This window comes from Falco rusticolus, chromosome 13, assembly GCF_015220075.1.
Source record: "Falco rusticolus isolate bFalRus1 chromosome 13, bFalRus1.pri, whole genome shotgun sequence".
Lineage (NCBI taxonomy): Eukaryota > Metazoa > Chordata > Aves > Falconiformes > Falconidae > Falco > Falco rusticolus.
Window position 1 is genome coordinate 23,288,776 of NC_051199.1, and position 16,373 is coordinate 23,305,148.

General features: G+C 38.7%; 1 protein-coding gene across 6 annotated transcripts in view; it reads right to left on the minus strand.

Annotated features, from left to right (window-relative positions):
• NAALADL2 (N-acetylated alpha-linked acidic dipeptidase like 2) overlaps positions 1-16,373 on the minus strand; it is a 504,243-nt gene that overhangs the window by 375,915 nt on the left and 111,955 nt on the right. The window contains exon 1 of one of the 6 annotated variants that reach the window (XM_037406790.1): positions 10,016-10,292. The exons of 4 other annotated variants lie outside the window; for them this stretch is intronic. In XM_037406790.1, coding sequence (XP_037262687.1) covers positions 10,016-10,058 — 43 coding nt within the window. In that variant the 5' untranslated portion in view covers positions 10,059-10,292. Of the gene's footprint in view, positions 1-10,015; positions 10,293-16,373 lie in introns of those variants that run through there. One more of the 6 variants, XM_037406784.1, reaches the window with a different exon arrangement.

Below are 16,373 nucleotides of genomic sequence, written 5' to 3' on the forward strand. Positions count from 1 at the left end.
GCCAGAAGGGTTCAAGCACCAATACGCCACTGGCAGACACTATACGGGGAAGCAATTTCCTGCCAAAGATTTGGCAACGGCTACTACAAGCTGCCTCTCTGAAGTCATCTTTGTCCTACTTTGCTTAGTTTACTTATTCAGTAAGAGGTCACAGCATCACTGTAACATGCACAAAGTTTGAGAAACTTCAGATGCCATTTGGTACTGGTGCTACCAACAGGGTGCATGAAGATAAAAAGATGAGAACATAAGTAAAAACAACACACACAAGGGGAGAGAGGTGCATCTACCCCTTGCTGAAATAGGGAGAGGAGTACAGCATTTCTCAAGGGTGCTCTGGGAGTTTCCTTTACAGCCTACCCACAAGCTATAGCTTTACAGACATGCTTCCTTTCAACATATTATTTGGCACTAACATCAGGCTCACTGCATCTTTGTTTTGAGCCAACTAAAATAGCACCAACTTGCCATGAGGCTCAGGATCACACAAACTGTCTCCTTGCTTTACACAATGTAGACATCTGGAGAGCCAGGGAGCACTTTTTGGTCCCCATAGGCACCTCCTCAGTACTCAAGTCTCCATCACTCTTTGCCATTGTGGTGAGTTGCCCTCAATGGTCCTTGCAAGGGCCAGTTGTTTGGAGGTCTTTGACCCATTTTACTCTATGTAACTCCAGTTTCCTCCTGGATAGGAAAGAATCCCTTCCTCCATTTACCTCAAAAAAGGTGGGCACGAAGCAGCATCTCCTCAAAGACCATTTTGGAATGGGGGAACAGAAAGGGAGCTTTATCCTACTCTGCCTACAAGGATCCTTGTACTGAAATTTTGAGGAGAGTATACCCTGTATTTCCAGTCACCTAAAATGACCGCTTTTGGGGATCACCTCGGTTCTCTCTCTTTCACCTGCAGTCAAACCTCATGAAGCATAAGCAGACATGCCATGAAACAGCACATCGGGCTCTAGGCCTTATGATTAGAAAGGTAGTCTGAATTTCTAATGCTGCACTCATTACAAGCTGCTCAGAAATTCAAACTTGTTAAAAAGCTCTTCCTCCCACTCTGTGACATCTGAGTAAGCGCTCACTGTGCTGAAGAGCAATGCTAGCTTTGCCACTGACTCCAGATCAGATCAAAATTTCAATGTTACTATTTTAAGCTGGACTTAATTTTTTTATACTAACACCAATTGTCTAACAGTCCCGGTTTAAGGCAAGAAGTACACAAATAAGGTTCCAGCTTTTGTCTCATCTGGCCCTTGAAATTATAATTTTTCCACAACAAAGCCAGTTGTATTGCAATTGCAATTTTAAATGTACCTCTAAGACAAGAAACATACTGTATACATTATAGTGTCCCATGGTGAGAAAGGGTCTTTGATAGAATTAGAATTTGCTTTCTTGCATCTGAAATGCAAATTTCTCTGGAGATGGCTAAAAAAATCTGGTAAGAAACAAAAAACTCTTCAGCAATAAAATATTTTTAGTACATAAACAAACCAAAATATTCTCATTTGCATATGGTACATCTTCCTCTCCTGTGACATTTTTTATTTTTATCTTACATGACAATGCTACTCTCAAACTAAATAACCAAAAAAAGCAGGCAACAGTTCTGATGCCAGATGCTGAAGATCAATAGCTATTTCCCAAAGTTTATGGCATAATTAAAATTTGTAACAGGAATAATTTTCTTTTCAACCCCTCAGGCTAAGCCTAGAATTATTGACTAAGTCAAAGTTATGTAGTGTAGCATTTTTTATTATGTTTATGGATAATATAAAGGATTTTACAGTTTTTACATGTAATCTGATAAGTATAGAAACAGTAAATAGGAAAAATTCTCTCTATCAACGAAGCAACAGTTATAAACATTTTGTTGTTTAGGTATGTAGAGGACATAGGTTTATTTAATTATCTGCTAGTTAACCATCAGCTATACTGCAGCGTACAGGTGGATGGCCAGAATGCCCATGAATTAACAGCAAATTGAATGTACAGTCCCTTAGAACTCAACAGAGCCTTTGTTACAGGGAGGCAGCATCCCAGGAATGGCGTGCAAGGTTCCACAGTTGTTAAAGCTGCCAGGAGCTGGAGTAATACAGTATCTGCAATTTAATTTGTTGGCATATGCGAATGGCTTTGTATTTATAACCCGAACTGCCCACCTATGCTTTCTTCCACCCAAGGCATACTGAGAAGAGACTTGAAGAGAGAAAGGAGAGTGAACAAGAAGAGAGCGCAGTTGATTAAGGACATCTACGCACAACCTCTGTGAGGAGAGGGAAAAAACTATTCTGCCACACTACCAACACTGCCATGATTTGGGTTTACTGTAACTCTCAGGCGTTCAGGTCAAATATACCCAGTTTAGACGTTAAAAGGTGTATATTTGTTTCCTGTCAGCCCTAAAAATTCAGCCTTGGGCAGTGGAAGTCTAACTGGATTATTCCCTGCTCATGTGTCTCAGTCGATGCTAATAACAACACAGGCCAAACTAAACCCTCTGAAACCTGTGCAACCCCATTACTTTCACTGCATTTTCACAAATAAAATATAACCAGAAAGTTGGTAAACATTTCTGCTGATGAAGCACAAGAATAAACACAGTCTGACTCAGCCCCTCTCTGCAGCACTAGCAGGAATAAAATGTGGTAAACTTAATTGTGTTATGAAGGCACATAAAATCTGAGCTTACACAGACAGCAGAAATGCCACTTTTATACAACTACTGTTTGAAGAAAAAGATGAATATACATACAAATTGACAAAGCCAGCTATTATGAAACTATGCCTAGTACTATAGATTCACAGTAACATTCAGGCTAAAAACCTCAGCTCCGCTTTCTAGGACTGTTTCCACAGGGATGGATTTAGTTAACTTTATGTTATGCTTTTTATTCTCCTGAATGCTAAGAAAAGCTTTAGTATATAACCAAAATATAACCAGAAACATGAAACTGGAAAAAGGCAGAAGCTGCTGCAGCAACACTGCAAGACTGGACTCCTAGCACCGAAATGCAGGTCCAAAGGCACCCCATAGATCTGCACCACCTGAAACACATCCTCAGGTAAACATGACAGTGGAGATAGTGGACTCTTAAAAAAACACAAATTAAAAATTTGAGCCAAAAGCTCCAACACTGCTACACAGAACATGCCCATCTTTCTTGAGAGAGAAGAACATGGCAGGTGTCCTTAAAGCTAACCATTGGTTTCCAATGGTTTCTAGCTACTTTCCTGATGGAGATCATGTAAATCTTGCTTCTCTGACTGCTGACTAAATGCAAAAGCAAAAGTTCTGCATTTACTGTTCCCAGTTTCATATGTTCCACAACCATGAAATTCCTAAATATTGTCACAACTATAACATAGACATTAAATACAGCTGAACTGCATCCTTATAGAGTTCTTTTTCTCTGAAATAATGAGAACTAGGAAATACTGTAACAGGTAATGAAATCACAGTATTTCTGAAAAACATGCGTCCTTCTTTAGCAAACCATGCAGCATTTTGTTCTGTGTGGACATGTCCACATTTCCTCAATATTGCACAGTTTGTGTAATTAAAAATTAATCTTAGGATATGAAGATCTGAAGTCACTGAAAAGTAATTAAACTTGTTTTCCTTCCCCGCCCCCTATACCTAAGACATATATTCAGCTTCATCTACTGCTGCATAAATCAACTTTATCTTCAACAAAATCTTCTGGAAAAATATGCTTCCAGAAGAACATCTGAAATATCCACACTTGCCTGAACATTGTCAAGTTCACCTGACAGAGTCCATAAGCCTCACTTCCTTAGTAAATAAGGCTAAAAGAGCCAAAATCGCTCAGATTTTTTACTTCAGATTTTACCTACTTGTCATGAATATGGACACATAACGATTGAAACCTGTACACGATGAACATCACTAAGACAGTGCAAGTCTTTACACAGTGCACTTCACCTCTTTTCAAGGCAAGTGCAAATGACGAGACATAAAATGTTTTCTGTGTCTGTCATATTCTGATTGACAGCCTTCACAGGGTGCTTTTAGTTTAACAAATCACAAACAATTTCAGAAGGGTAAATTCAAGCAATATGCCTTCTCTCGCCAATAGCCTTCTTGGCCTCATCATTAGAAACATGTGTGAGATGGAAAATAACTCAAATGCTCAATAAGATTTCCTTTCGCTAATATACAGTTACTTCATACACCTCGAGATACACAATACATAGTAACATATATATTATGGCTATCTGGAAATGCATAGTCACCCAAAACCACTAGGAACAGCAGGAGAACTAAGAAAACCAAGTCTCCAGATTTTGAACAAATCTACAATGACATGTTTCAAGTTGTTCAAAATTCAATACATACTACATAGGAGACCATTATTGCACAGGTATTGTGCCAGCAGTCTTTTTATTTTACTTAGATGTCCTAAGTATCTGATGTTTCTCCTACTGGTTTGAATCTAACTAAAATAACAATGACAATGGTATAAAAAAAAAAAAGGGGGGGGGGGGGGGGGGGGCGGCGGAACCGGAGCAAAAAAATACACACATGATCATGGAAAAGTAGAAATTCTTTCAATAAAGTCTACTTTATGCTACTTTTTCATCCTTACTTAAAGCATATTATATTACAATGTAATGTGACTACATTACTGTCAAGCTATGACCATGAATCTAATGGAATATTATGAATATCGTTAAGTATGAAAAGAGTAATTAAGGGACCAGGTCAGGGGCAGGTTGGGGGATGACACAACAGGGGGGGAAAAAAAGCCCACACCAAAACTAAACACTTAGAAAAACCGATTTAAATGCCTTGATCACAATGATATTGCAATGAAGAAAACAACCTTACCTGTCTTCTATAAAGCGTATCTCAGTCAGCAACTCAGTGCCCCACAGAATGCTGTTTAGGATACTGTCCCAGGATCACACCACTGCGTTTGTGGTGGAGATCAGTGGACATACTGTTTTTCAAGCAAAAGAAAAAGACTAATCAAATAAACCCCCCTCACCACCACCACCTTTTCCACCAGGACTATGGAATGCAATCCCTGCACAAAGGTGGAAAAAATTCCAGCCACTTCCAGAAAACTTCCAGTACCTGAAGGAGGAGGAAAAAGACACCTTGTCTGAACCTGGTATGAATGCACAGCACTCTGCAGATTACGAAGCAGTGTTATATCTGCATAAGGTGTTTACATAAACCTTGGGGTTTTTTGCCTGAACTGCTAAAACCACGTTTATATTCCCTCTGTGTCAACCTCAGTTCTTTACTTTTCTCCAGAAAGCGACACGCTTTCAGAGAAAAGAGGCATGGGAACGGCCAAAATAAATATAATGCTTACCACACACTCTGTGCAATGATATATAGGGGGAAAATCCAGCAACTGCTATGGGATCACTTCCCTGCTCGGCAAACACCAAATCTGATAGTCCCTACTGCCAACAAGAGCTTATTTCTGCATTTCGTAGACTTTCAAAGTTTAAAGTAGCTTTACAATCAAGATCATGAGGAAATGTTTTTGGACACTTTGCAAGCATCATCCTTTTACTATACATCTACTACATTTTCAATTTCAGTTCTATTTATTGCAGCAAGATGTTGCTATCTTGTTTCATTTTCAGGCATATATATTAGGATGCAATCATCTGCAACATACCCCTAAGAACTGGTAAGGACTGTAACCGCAAAAAAACAATAACACTAAGCAGATTGGGAGCTGGAAGTCTTGGGTTTGATATCCAGTTATGTAGTGGATTCTCACCATTGGAGAAAGATTCACTGTTCCCGTGCTTCAATTTATGCAGTTTTCTCAGTTTCAATATGCTCATGTTAGTGAGGATATTTCTGTAGAACTGAAATTTCAAACCCTGATTCATGAGCACGTATAAACTGGGAAATTAAAGCTGGGTTTTTTTTTAAAAAAAAAAACATATATATATATATATATGTGATAAAAAGAGTTAAAAGCACCCAGAAAAAATCAGAATGACTTCAGCTGAAGTCAAAAGAGTGCTCTGTGCTAATCCAGCTGCTCATGGCTCTGCAGGACTATTTGAATCTCCTATTTTTCACAGGACCAGGATAGTGATCAGAACATACTTCTCCAGCTCTCTAGATTCACCACTTTGAAATGAAAGTAAAAAATCTACAGGGGGCAGCAATAAAATGAATTATTTAAAATTACCCATTGTTACTGTACCCAGTTGGGGAATGGAGCCAATCTGTATAAGAAATGCTGTCAGAGGAAACCCTCACTACTATCATTCATAAAGAGCCAAGAAGGGACCCCGTGATGTTCTGCTAATAACTGTCCAGAGAGCAAACAGGCACTCAATTTTGAGGACTGAGGTCATCCAACACAAAGGGCAGAGGAAGTGTTTCTACAATGGACCTTCAGAGTTACCACCTTTTGTTACAGAATCCCACAGTTAATAACTGCAGCTGATTACAGCACTTATTAGCGTCATTCAGAGTCCTGCTCAAACACACAAACCTGAAACAAAACTGACCTCCATACAGCCTAGCAATCAGGGTAGACCTGGTGGCCAAAAAGCCCCCTCATTAAGAAAGGGAAGCTTGAGACTGAAAAGCCACCCTTCTGAAATTCGCTTTCTGGGACATTCCCTTTTTAATTCCCACTGCCCCATACAAGCATGCTACGTTCTTTATGTAGGCTCTTGGTATTTTCCTATCCCCTTTCTCAGCAAAAAGTTGTAGCTACCTCTTTTAGACCTGGCCTGTAAATGTTTCATGAGACTACATACATATTGATCTAAAAATCAACATCAGAAAGCAAGAACAAACCTAAGGAACATACACTTCAGAGCTGATCCAAAGCCCAGATAAACTACAGAAGAAATCTGAACTTGCTGGAAATTATTAAGAAATACTATACTTATTTAATCATATGTTTATATTAAGGACATATATAATGAAACCACTTATAAAAATGCTTTATACATGTTAATAAGCAGCACATACAGGAGCCCTGAAAAAACAGTTATTTTCAGGATGGTATATTAATAATGCTCATATGACTGTTCTCAGTCTTGCTCACTTATGGTGCCTCCCAAGAACTGAAAGAACAAGCTGCTTTGACATGAACTTGTCAATTTAACTCTGTCCTCCATGGGCCGGAAAGGCAAGCATGTATTACACACACTTAGCAAGCGAGCAAAGCTACTGTGATCATCTAGCAACATAATACAGTGTAAAATCAATTACAACTCATGTACAATATCATAAAATAAAAATTTACAGTAATTGCATCTTGTGGGGCTAATATTGTCATACTCTCTGGTAAACCGTACTTAATTTACAGGAAGGCTGAAAGCAAGAACTTGTGTGAAGGAATGGATCTTTTGATTCCAGAAGCAAAAAATCCAACAAGAACAAAAAAAGCAAAAAACCCAAACCACCGCAAAAATACAAGATATTCTCAGTTAGTTGCAGTGCATTTTTGGAGGGCTCTCAGTGTGCTCACTTGAAAAAGGAATCAATTAGTGGCTGGCAGTCAAAGTCCAATTGTTCTGGGCTTTGCTCTTTTCAGTTGTCACACCCAGGCTGCAAGCATCCGCAGAAATGGAGGTCTGAAGCATTTACAGAAGTCGCAGAACAACAACGGAATGGAACCAAGAGCTAATTTATTCTCTGAGCTTACTGTACTTGGTGCAAAACAAAAATGCTGTGACGGCAGCGTGACCTTATATTTTCTGATTGACCAGATGGTGAGAATTACTGATTTATGTAAGCCCCGAGCCTTCTTCACCATCTGACGGCTGTTTGGTGAAATCAAATAAAGGTCTCTGCGTAGTCTTTAGTGCACAAACCTAATCATCGCAAGACCATTATGTTGTGCCCTTAGAAGAAAATGCTGCAGGGAAAGGCAAGGAGTGAACAGGACCGAAACCCTTGGATCCACAACAAAGGGCTTTTTTACATAGCAGAACACAGACACATGGGTATAGCACAGCAAGTTGGTTCGTGCACCTGCTGCCCAGGCCGTATCTCTTTTGCTAATGAATAAGTGAAGCCAGCCTCCAGGGCTGTCAATCTGGCACCTTTAGTTATTCAGACAAGCGCAAAGTTCTCTAAAAATAAATAATACGAAAAGAAATACACGTTGTCTCACTTGCAGTGGTTTTGACAGGTATCCTGAGTAATGTTAATTCTTCCACCTTTTCTTCCTTAAAAAATACCAGTTGAATCACCAATTATTTTGGACAGTTTCTAAAAACAAGCACACATGGAAATAACCCAGTACATCAGATGGATGGCAACTGGAAAAACTTAATGCTGGGAGTGTATGTGTGTGTTTGCATGCATGTACACACAGAACATTTTTATTTTTAAAAAATGGTATTACTGCACAGCCCTAATTCTCATCCCATTTCCACTAATGAAAATCAAAAGGAATTCCATTTGACTAAGCTCACTCATACTAATGGAGAAAAGGCAAAAATTAAGTCAGAATCACTATCACGGTTCCCAAAAGACCTGTATGAAATGCAGTAGGCCTGAACACATTTTACATCTGGTTTATCAATATAATTTTATTAGCAACAGTGAAATAGCTCCTTACTTCCTTCTGAAGTAAGATCAGAATTACGCTGGATATATTTCTGAACAGAATACTCCTGCAACCACAAGTCAGATCCTGAATGGAGAGACAGAAGAAAGAAACAATAGCAATTCTCTCATGACCAGAAATGGTGTTTAGACGATTACACTACTGAACATTGCTGTTGCTTTTTTCAAAAATAAAACCTGGATCAAAACTGAATTTACTATTTTTTATTTTCTGTGTAGTATGTACATACTTATTAATACACACACACACAAAAGGCAGTGGAATAGTTCTCTGTGAACAAAATCTGCTCTGGCATTAACAGAATTATCCCCAACTAACATAGGTCTGAGATGTATCTGAATCCCAGTATAACACGCTTGCATGTATATAAAGAATAACTTCACAGGAAAAATAGCAACACATCTTCTCATTGCCTAGAAAGTTACCATTTCAAGTCCTGGAAAATAATTTGCAAATTTTGTAATAGATTGAAGATTCTTGCAAACCCCAAAATAGATACAAAGCTTTATCCCTGGCTGGTATGCAAAGTGTAAGAAAGAGGCCAGAAAGAACCTGGTAAAGTCAAGCAAAAGAAAAGCACAGGTTGAATGTCAGGGGAAAAAAAACACTGAACGCTAAGAAGATAAAATAATGGAATAATTCCTCAGGAAGATAATATTTCCTGGGACGCTAAAACTGCCTGTTGAAAGAAAAAAGGGCTACTGGGAAAACATTCTTTCTCAAAGCAAAAGCTTGACATTAATGTTGCAAAAGAAGGACTAAGCAAGATTTATGAACGGTTGTGTTCAGGCTTCTATTGAAAATTTAAAACACCTAGGAATGAATACTCTGTTCTTACAGTTACTCACACAAGTGCTTACAAGGGCTATTTTGCATGCGTGTGTTGGTGTTACTTAGCACAGCCCACAGAAGAAAACAAAACAGCAACAATCCGGAATAAGCCAAGACTACAAAATGCAAATAGTATCTTTCATCTTTATGCATCTGCCATGCCCAGCTCACAGGCAGCAGGTACTCAATTTGTGTAAAACGGTTGTGCAAAGCATTTCCTATCCAAAAAAATATTTGCATAAGACTGAACTAAGTTACAGAACAGTACCCTCAACATCCACAGACACCTGAAGTTTCAAGCCACTTGTGTTGGCAATGCAGTGCCAAATGCTTACGTGATCTTATCAGGCCTTCCCTTACCCTTCTAAATTCATGCCATGTTATTTTTAAAAACAAGTTTTGCAGAGATGATGGATGTGGATTTCCTCCTTTCCCCAAAACACATGCACATGCAAAAACACACCCCCTGATGTGGACGCGCAGCACATGCTGCAACAGCCCACAGGAAAACAAGCTCCCACATGCAGAGACTAACAATGCCCCGAACCTCCCAACAGCACAGCATTTCCCAGGTCGAATGTGCTTACCTTGTTGGCACAGGCTCCGTACACTAGATTCATTCTCTCCCATTTCTAGAAAACAATAAGCTGCCCTGTAAGGAGCCAAGTCGTTTTATCGAGTTGACTTGGTCACTGTGCAAGTTTTGACCTCCTGACTTTCAAGTGTGCATGGTAACCGTACACCTAACTTTCTTCTGTGAATAATTAGTATCTTGCTTCCTGAGCTACCTGGGCTTGCCTGACCTGTTTCTCTATAAACTGACATCACATCCTTTGATCTCCTTTGATTAACATGTGCTTCAGGCAAGGCTGCTTTGTCTCCTCTTGGACTCTCCTCCTTATTTGTTCCCCACCCTTTCCTTTCACTTTCACACAGACAGCAATCCCAAGACATTTTCTCTTTCGCAGCAGGTGTTTTAGTCAAAATGCCAAAGCCTGCAGAATGTTTGCAACTGATTTTATAGATCCTCTAAATTTTCATTTCACAGGAAAACTAAATGCTAACTATATCAAGCCAATCTCTGTGGGATGGGAACTCCGCAGCCACAGCTCTCCACCACTGAGAACAATGATTGCCACAGACACAGTGCCCCTTGGCGAAATTTTTGCAAAGATCCCAAAATCTAAAACCCACACCCACCCTTCCACTGCCTTTCACCAGGATTACCTCCAAGGAACCACTGTCTTTCACAAGGATTACCTCCAAGAAAAATGCATTACTTGAACACTGTAATTTTGAGATTGTTTTGACTGTGTAACAGAAAGGGCTTCTAAATGAAACAAAAAGGTACTTTGTTTCTCCTCTTTCCCCAGCACAAGGACACAAATTTTTAAGATAATCTCACCCAGCCAGACTTCAAGTTCAGGTCCAAGAAAATATTTGTTCTTTTCTGCTGTGGAAATCAAATAACAGGTGTCTGATGCATTTGTGATCAATTTGTTGAACAAGTACACCTGTATCTCTGCCTACAAAGTTAGCTTTATTTTAACATTTACATTTGCAACTGCCAATGACAAAAATCAAAGAGAAGCCATAGCACTATTTTAAAAGAACAAACAATGACAAATTAAAAGAGCTAAGTAGTTCTTGCAGTGTGAGAGCCAAGTAGTTCTCACAATGTTAACCTCTGTCTGGATTAATCTCAAAATGGTCTAATCAATAGCATTATAATTTTTAATCCAGTAGAAAATAAGTATATTTTTACAACTAAACTGTATTGTATTTTTCCTCCCTTTTTTAAAAAAAGTACTGAAATGATTATTTATTAGAACAGAAACACAGATGGGGAAAACATGAAGTAGTCTTTCAAGATAATTCAGGCTAGATAAAGCATACCTTTAAAGCAGAATTTCTGAAACAAACTATGCCAATTCAAACAAAAGTTTTATTTACGAATAAGAATATCCCCAATCCTCAAGCTAATCATCACACAGGAAGAAGTAAAAAATATTTATGCCCTTTAGTGATTTACTGTCCACTGTTTCCGTGCATGCTAAGCACCTTCCTCATCCACACACACAACTAGCTTTTAGCCATACTTCAATGTCTGACTTTTGCTAGAGAAAGTAAATCAGACATACCAAACCAGAATCATCTGAGCAATGAATTCCAAAAGAACTTCTCACCTGGTTCACAAAAATGAAGGAGTTTACAAGAAAAACCTCATGCTTTATCCTCGCCTGATTATCAAATTAGCCAGCTTAAATGAACCGTTCCACAGTCTGAAAAGGCTTTTTACCAAGAAAGCAAAGAGAAAAGCAAAATGAACTTATATTTGAAAAGGGAGCCTTTCATTATTTTATTTATGTTCATTTAGCTGAGCTTTTGCTAGTTTTCTTCCCCATAATCTGCAGACTCAGCTCCTGGCCCAACATTTGAAGTCAGTGGTTCCTACATTCCACCTCATCCCTCCTCGAATCCCAATTTACTGTCCATGAACCGCAGCTGCCCTAGGCCAGGTTAAAGTCACTGTAGGGGGGGGAGACTCCAGCACATGCCTGGGCAATCTCCCCAGCTGCACAGCAGACACCCAGCAACTTCCAGTTCCAATGCTGAACATTAGCTCGAGATAATTCACTAAGTTTTCACTTGCAAGTATGAGCAAAACATTCAGTTGAAACACCCATATAGTGGCTGGAGGTCTTTTTCAGCTCGGTTCTAATGCACCTTCCTCTACCTCAGGACAGACTCTAAATTCAGTATTTTTTGTGTGTGGAGAAATGCATAAATAATACCTTTGTTGGCTCTGTGATTACTTCAAGAGTAACAAACCAAAGTGGCCTTTCCTGAAAATATCCAATAGTACAGTTAATGAAACAAGCATGCAAAAGTAGATACTGACGCTTCATTAAAGGGCCTGACTATGTCTATTCATGCTTTTCAAATATGCCCCCAATACAAAAGGATATCTGCATGATTTTCCTGAAGCTCAAAGCTGACCAAACACACCTAAAACTGAAAAAGATTTGGACAGCAATCTTTCTTTGTCTCAGCTCTCAAACAAGGCCACTATGGCAAGCATACCATTTACTATCAATTTGATTTGGGAACCAAAACCTAGGTTGCACGTAGTCCTTCCTGGGGACAGCAGAGGAGCCCATACAGAAACTCTTTCTTGACCACCAAACATGGGGAAGTAAAAAATCTAGTGCAGAGTTTGTGTATTCAAACAAGCTTAAGTTGGTCTGTATTTAAGAGACATAATTAAGAAAAACAAGTTTGTTTATCAATGAAGTTCTGGAGTGCAAAACAAAGTATGTGGCAATTAACGGATGAGAGAGAAAGCCCTCTCTAAACACAAACTGTCCATTTCTTGAAAGACAGAAATTGTTAAATACCCTAGATTATTGTAACTTCTAAACACGGGAGAAATCAAAATGATTAGTTTTCATCTTCAATGCTGTAGTCTGTGAGGTCCTCCCCCATACAGAGAGAGCTACTAATTCCAAAGAAAACAGAAGACTAAGGCAATAGAAAATAACTATTCCTCTCAGCTACTGAGTACCAACACTTTCCTTAAAGAGCCTGATTTTAGGCTTTTAGCACCTACAGAAGTATTTTGTAGCTTAAGTTCTAGCATTTTATCACATCACCTTCTGTTAACTCTTAAATATTTTTAAGAATTCAAGAGATGAGAGCGATAGTGCTGAAAATACTTCTTCCTTGGAAATGAAGCCTACAAGTGGGAATAGCGCAAAAAGGACTGAAATTCAAGATTTTTCACACTCCCTCTTCCAACAATGACTGATGGTGAGAAATGGCTAGCTTGGTTTTATGCTCTCCTAAAACTGTCTGGTGTGCTCACTTGCGTGCAATGATTTACATAGAGTGCTTTCCAAAGGAGGAGCTCTTAATTCATTCACTCTCTCTAGAAAAACCCAGATGTGAAAATGCAGCAGTTTTGTTCTGCTCCCAGAAGAGAAAGTCGTTCTGTGCATTTACCATACAGCAACTACAACGTTCCTTGATTCAAAGGAGAGCCACCGACAGACAATGATCAGAGACATAATTTGATGATGATATCAATCAGGCCTACAAAAGAGAAAAGCTAGATCTTACGCTCTGCACAGAGCCATGCTGAACAGCCAGATCACTGAATCATAGTGCAAACGTCATACAAGCCTAAGTTCAATGTCTTCAGAAACGTTACCCTCCACCAATAATTAGAAGGTTTGCCAGAGGATGAATATTATCACAAGTTTTCTAGGGTAGTTCTGCAAACAAACAGAGAGGTTCTCACAACTGAAAGCCTTCAGAAAATGAAAGGTTTGCTGTAAGTGCTTGCCAAATTGTTTTCAGGACTCTCGTTTCTACTCAAGAATCTAGATATTTTACAGAATTAATGTAAGCAAAGTAATACCATCAACAGCTGACACAGTTGCTGTCATTCTTTATTGGTAATGCGTTTCAAACTCCCAGAGGTATTACGCTACATAATCTTAAATGTAATAGAAAGGGGTGGTTTTGTTTTGGTTGTTTTGGTTTTGGTTTGTTTTTTCCCCAAAAAGAATATAGTTTTATAAACATGAATAATGAGGCACACTTATTACACGTGAAATTGCACAGATAATACAAATCATATCTAGAACTGAAATATAAGTACTGGGACCACACAGAGTTCTTTTTATACAAATCACTAAGATGACTCCCTGATCCAGGCTCTGTGAAAGCTTGCTAGCTGATGACCAAGTGTTTTAAAGCATGTCACAAGGGAGAAGCAGTCCACAAAGTTTCTTGTAATGTACCTGTCTGGCACCGCAGGCTGACTTTTTCACAGGAAAGAATAAAAAGTATTTCACCTTCATCAATGGCAGGAGTGCTAAGAGAGAAGGGTGGTGCCAATTCAATCTCCCTCACAAAAACAGGGAGCACAGGTACTGATGTTCAGGTTTTTATATTGTGAGTGTTTGAGGGTTTGTGTTGTTCTTGCTGGTTATTTGTTTAAGAGCAACAAGGCTATTTTATTTGTTCCATGGAAAATAGCACAGTAAAAGAGATGGCATTATTTGGTCAGCCTCCAAATTATAAGCAGTTGCTTAGCTTACAGTCTCAATTAAAACAGGAGATGGGAGGGAAGAAAGTATTTTCTTCCACAATTAAAATGGATTAAAAACAAAAGCAGGAATAACCAGTCTCAAAAACGACAGTGAAACAGGTTTTCAGTGTTAATGGAAACGATGCACTAAAAACCAAAAAGAAGCAATGACTGAGTGCCAGCAGGCGGAACCAGCACAGACCGAGCTGAGCAGTGAGCAAAACCCAAGAAAGACTGACTTCATCATGGATGAGATTTTCATCCCACATTCCTCTAGCCCGTTTGAGTTTTATTTCCAAGCCTAGCTGTGGTAAACAGGTTTTCACCAGTTACAAGGAAGCTGTCGTATAAAACTTCATACGGATGCAAACACCACCACTTTTGAGCTTAGTGGGAAGCAAAGCATATTTTCTCTCTTTTATTTCTGAGCACCAATTCCAGCTCACTACAACTTCTCAGAAAAATATAACTTTGTTGGAACAACTATTTTTATGGTGAAAAGAACTAGTTTTAATGAGTCTTCCATGAAGAAAGTTTCTTAGGTTTAAAAATGGTTGTGGTTTTTTTTTGTTGTTAGTTTGGATTTGTTGGGGGGTTTTTGTTGTTTTGTTGTTTGTTGGGGTTTTTCAAGAGACCAGAAAAGGCTCCAAACCACCCACTCTAACCTGCAACATACTGATGTGGACTGAACAGCACTAAGATTTAGGTCTTCCAGACCCAACAGGAGGTGTTTCTTCCTCCTGGCCACTTTGTTGGAGAATGGTTCCAAAGAGCAGCAATCTCAATATGACTAACAGGTAGCTCAAGGCTCCCCCTGGTCCCTTGCTAAGTGAGAAAATAACACATCAAGGGAATTTATTAGTATGCAGCAGAAAATAGGGTTCAAAACATCCACGGGGTTTTCATTATTTTTTGTTGTTTTACTAATAATGCATACATTACTTTTCAAAATACCTGAATTATGGATAATTGTTCTGTCTCTCTGAGACCTATCAGTCCTGACATGATTGACAAGTGTAACACAGTAGAGGGGATCTAAGACTACAATTCAATTTGTGACCCCATTTGATAGCTTTCTGACCATAAGGAAACAACTCAACATCTCTCTTTCTCCACTCTATAAGTCATGCTTTGGAAAGCTAAACAAGGACACTTTGACCACTTTCCCCAACAGAGGTGTTTTTCCCTCCACAGAAAACAGGTGCTTTGTCAAAATGTCATTTCTGAAGTTTCTTTAAATATCTTTTTCTAATCAGTTCCTGTTCCTCAGTTTTCTTTCACTCAGCTTTAGCAACTAAACCTCAAAAAAATGTTAGCAATCAAAATCAGCAATGGCCTCCTGATTCACTTCTAGTGTTTTTAAACTTCCTACTTAATGAAAATATAGATGAGAGTGTAAAAAATAAATAACAACTCTAGCTGACTTCAGCAGCTGAAAGATGACTGCACAAAAGCCAAAGCTACAGACATGTTACTATGAAGCTGGTTTGCAGAAGATAGAAATAGTAAGTATTAGCTCCTCTTTTTTCCTTCTGATTTGGTCTTTTCAATATTAAACAAAATCAAATTATGCAAACAAGTATAAAGAGCTGATTCATGGAAGACAATACTTGATAGTATGGCCATGCAAATGATAGTAATGCAGAGCATATAAGATCCAGTAAAAAGGGTAACAATTTCACTGCCCTTCAATCCACTTCATTATTTACAAAAGCAGTGAAATTAAATGAGTGCTTTTTAAAGACGCTGTATGTTTTGCTTAAAAATACCTGCAAAATTTATTTCTACCACCCCTGCTTGTGATGCATCTTGTCGTTATAATTGAAAGCAAAGGACAAACTGAATGACAA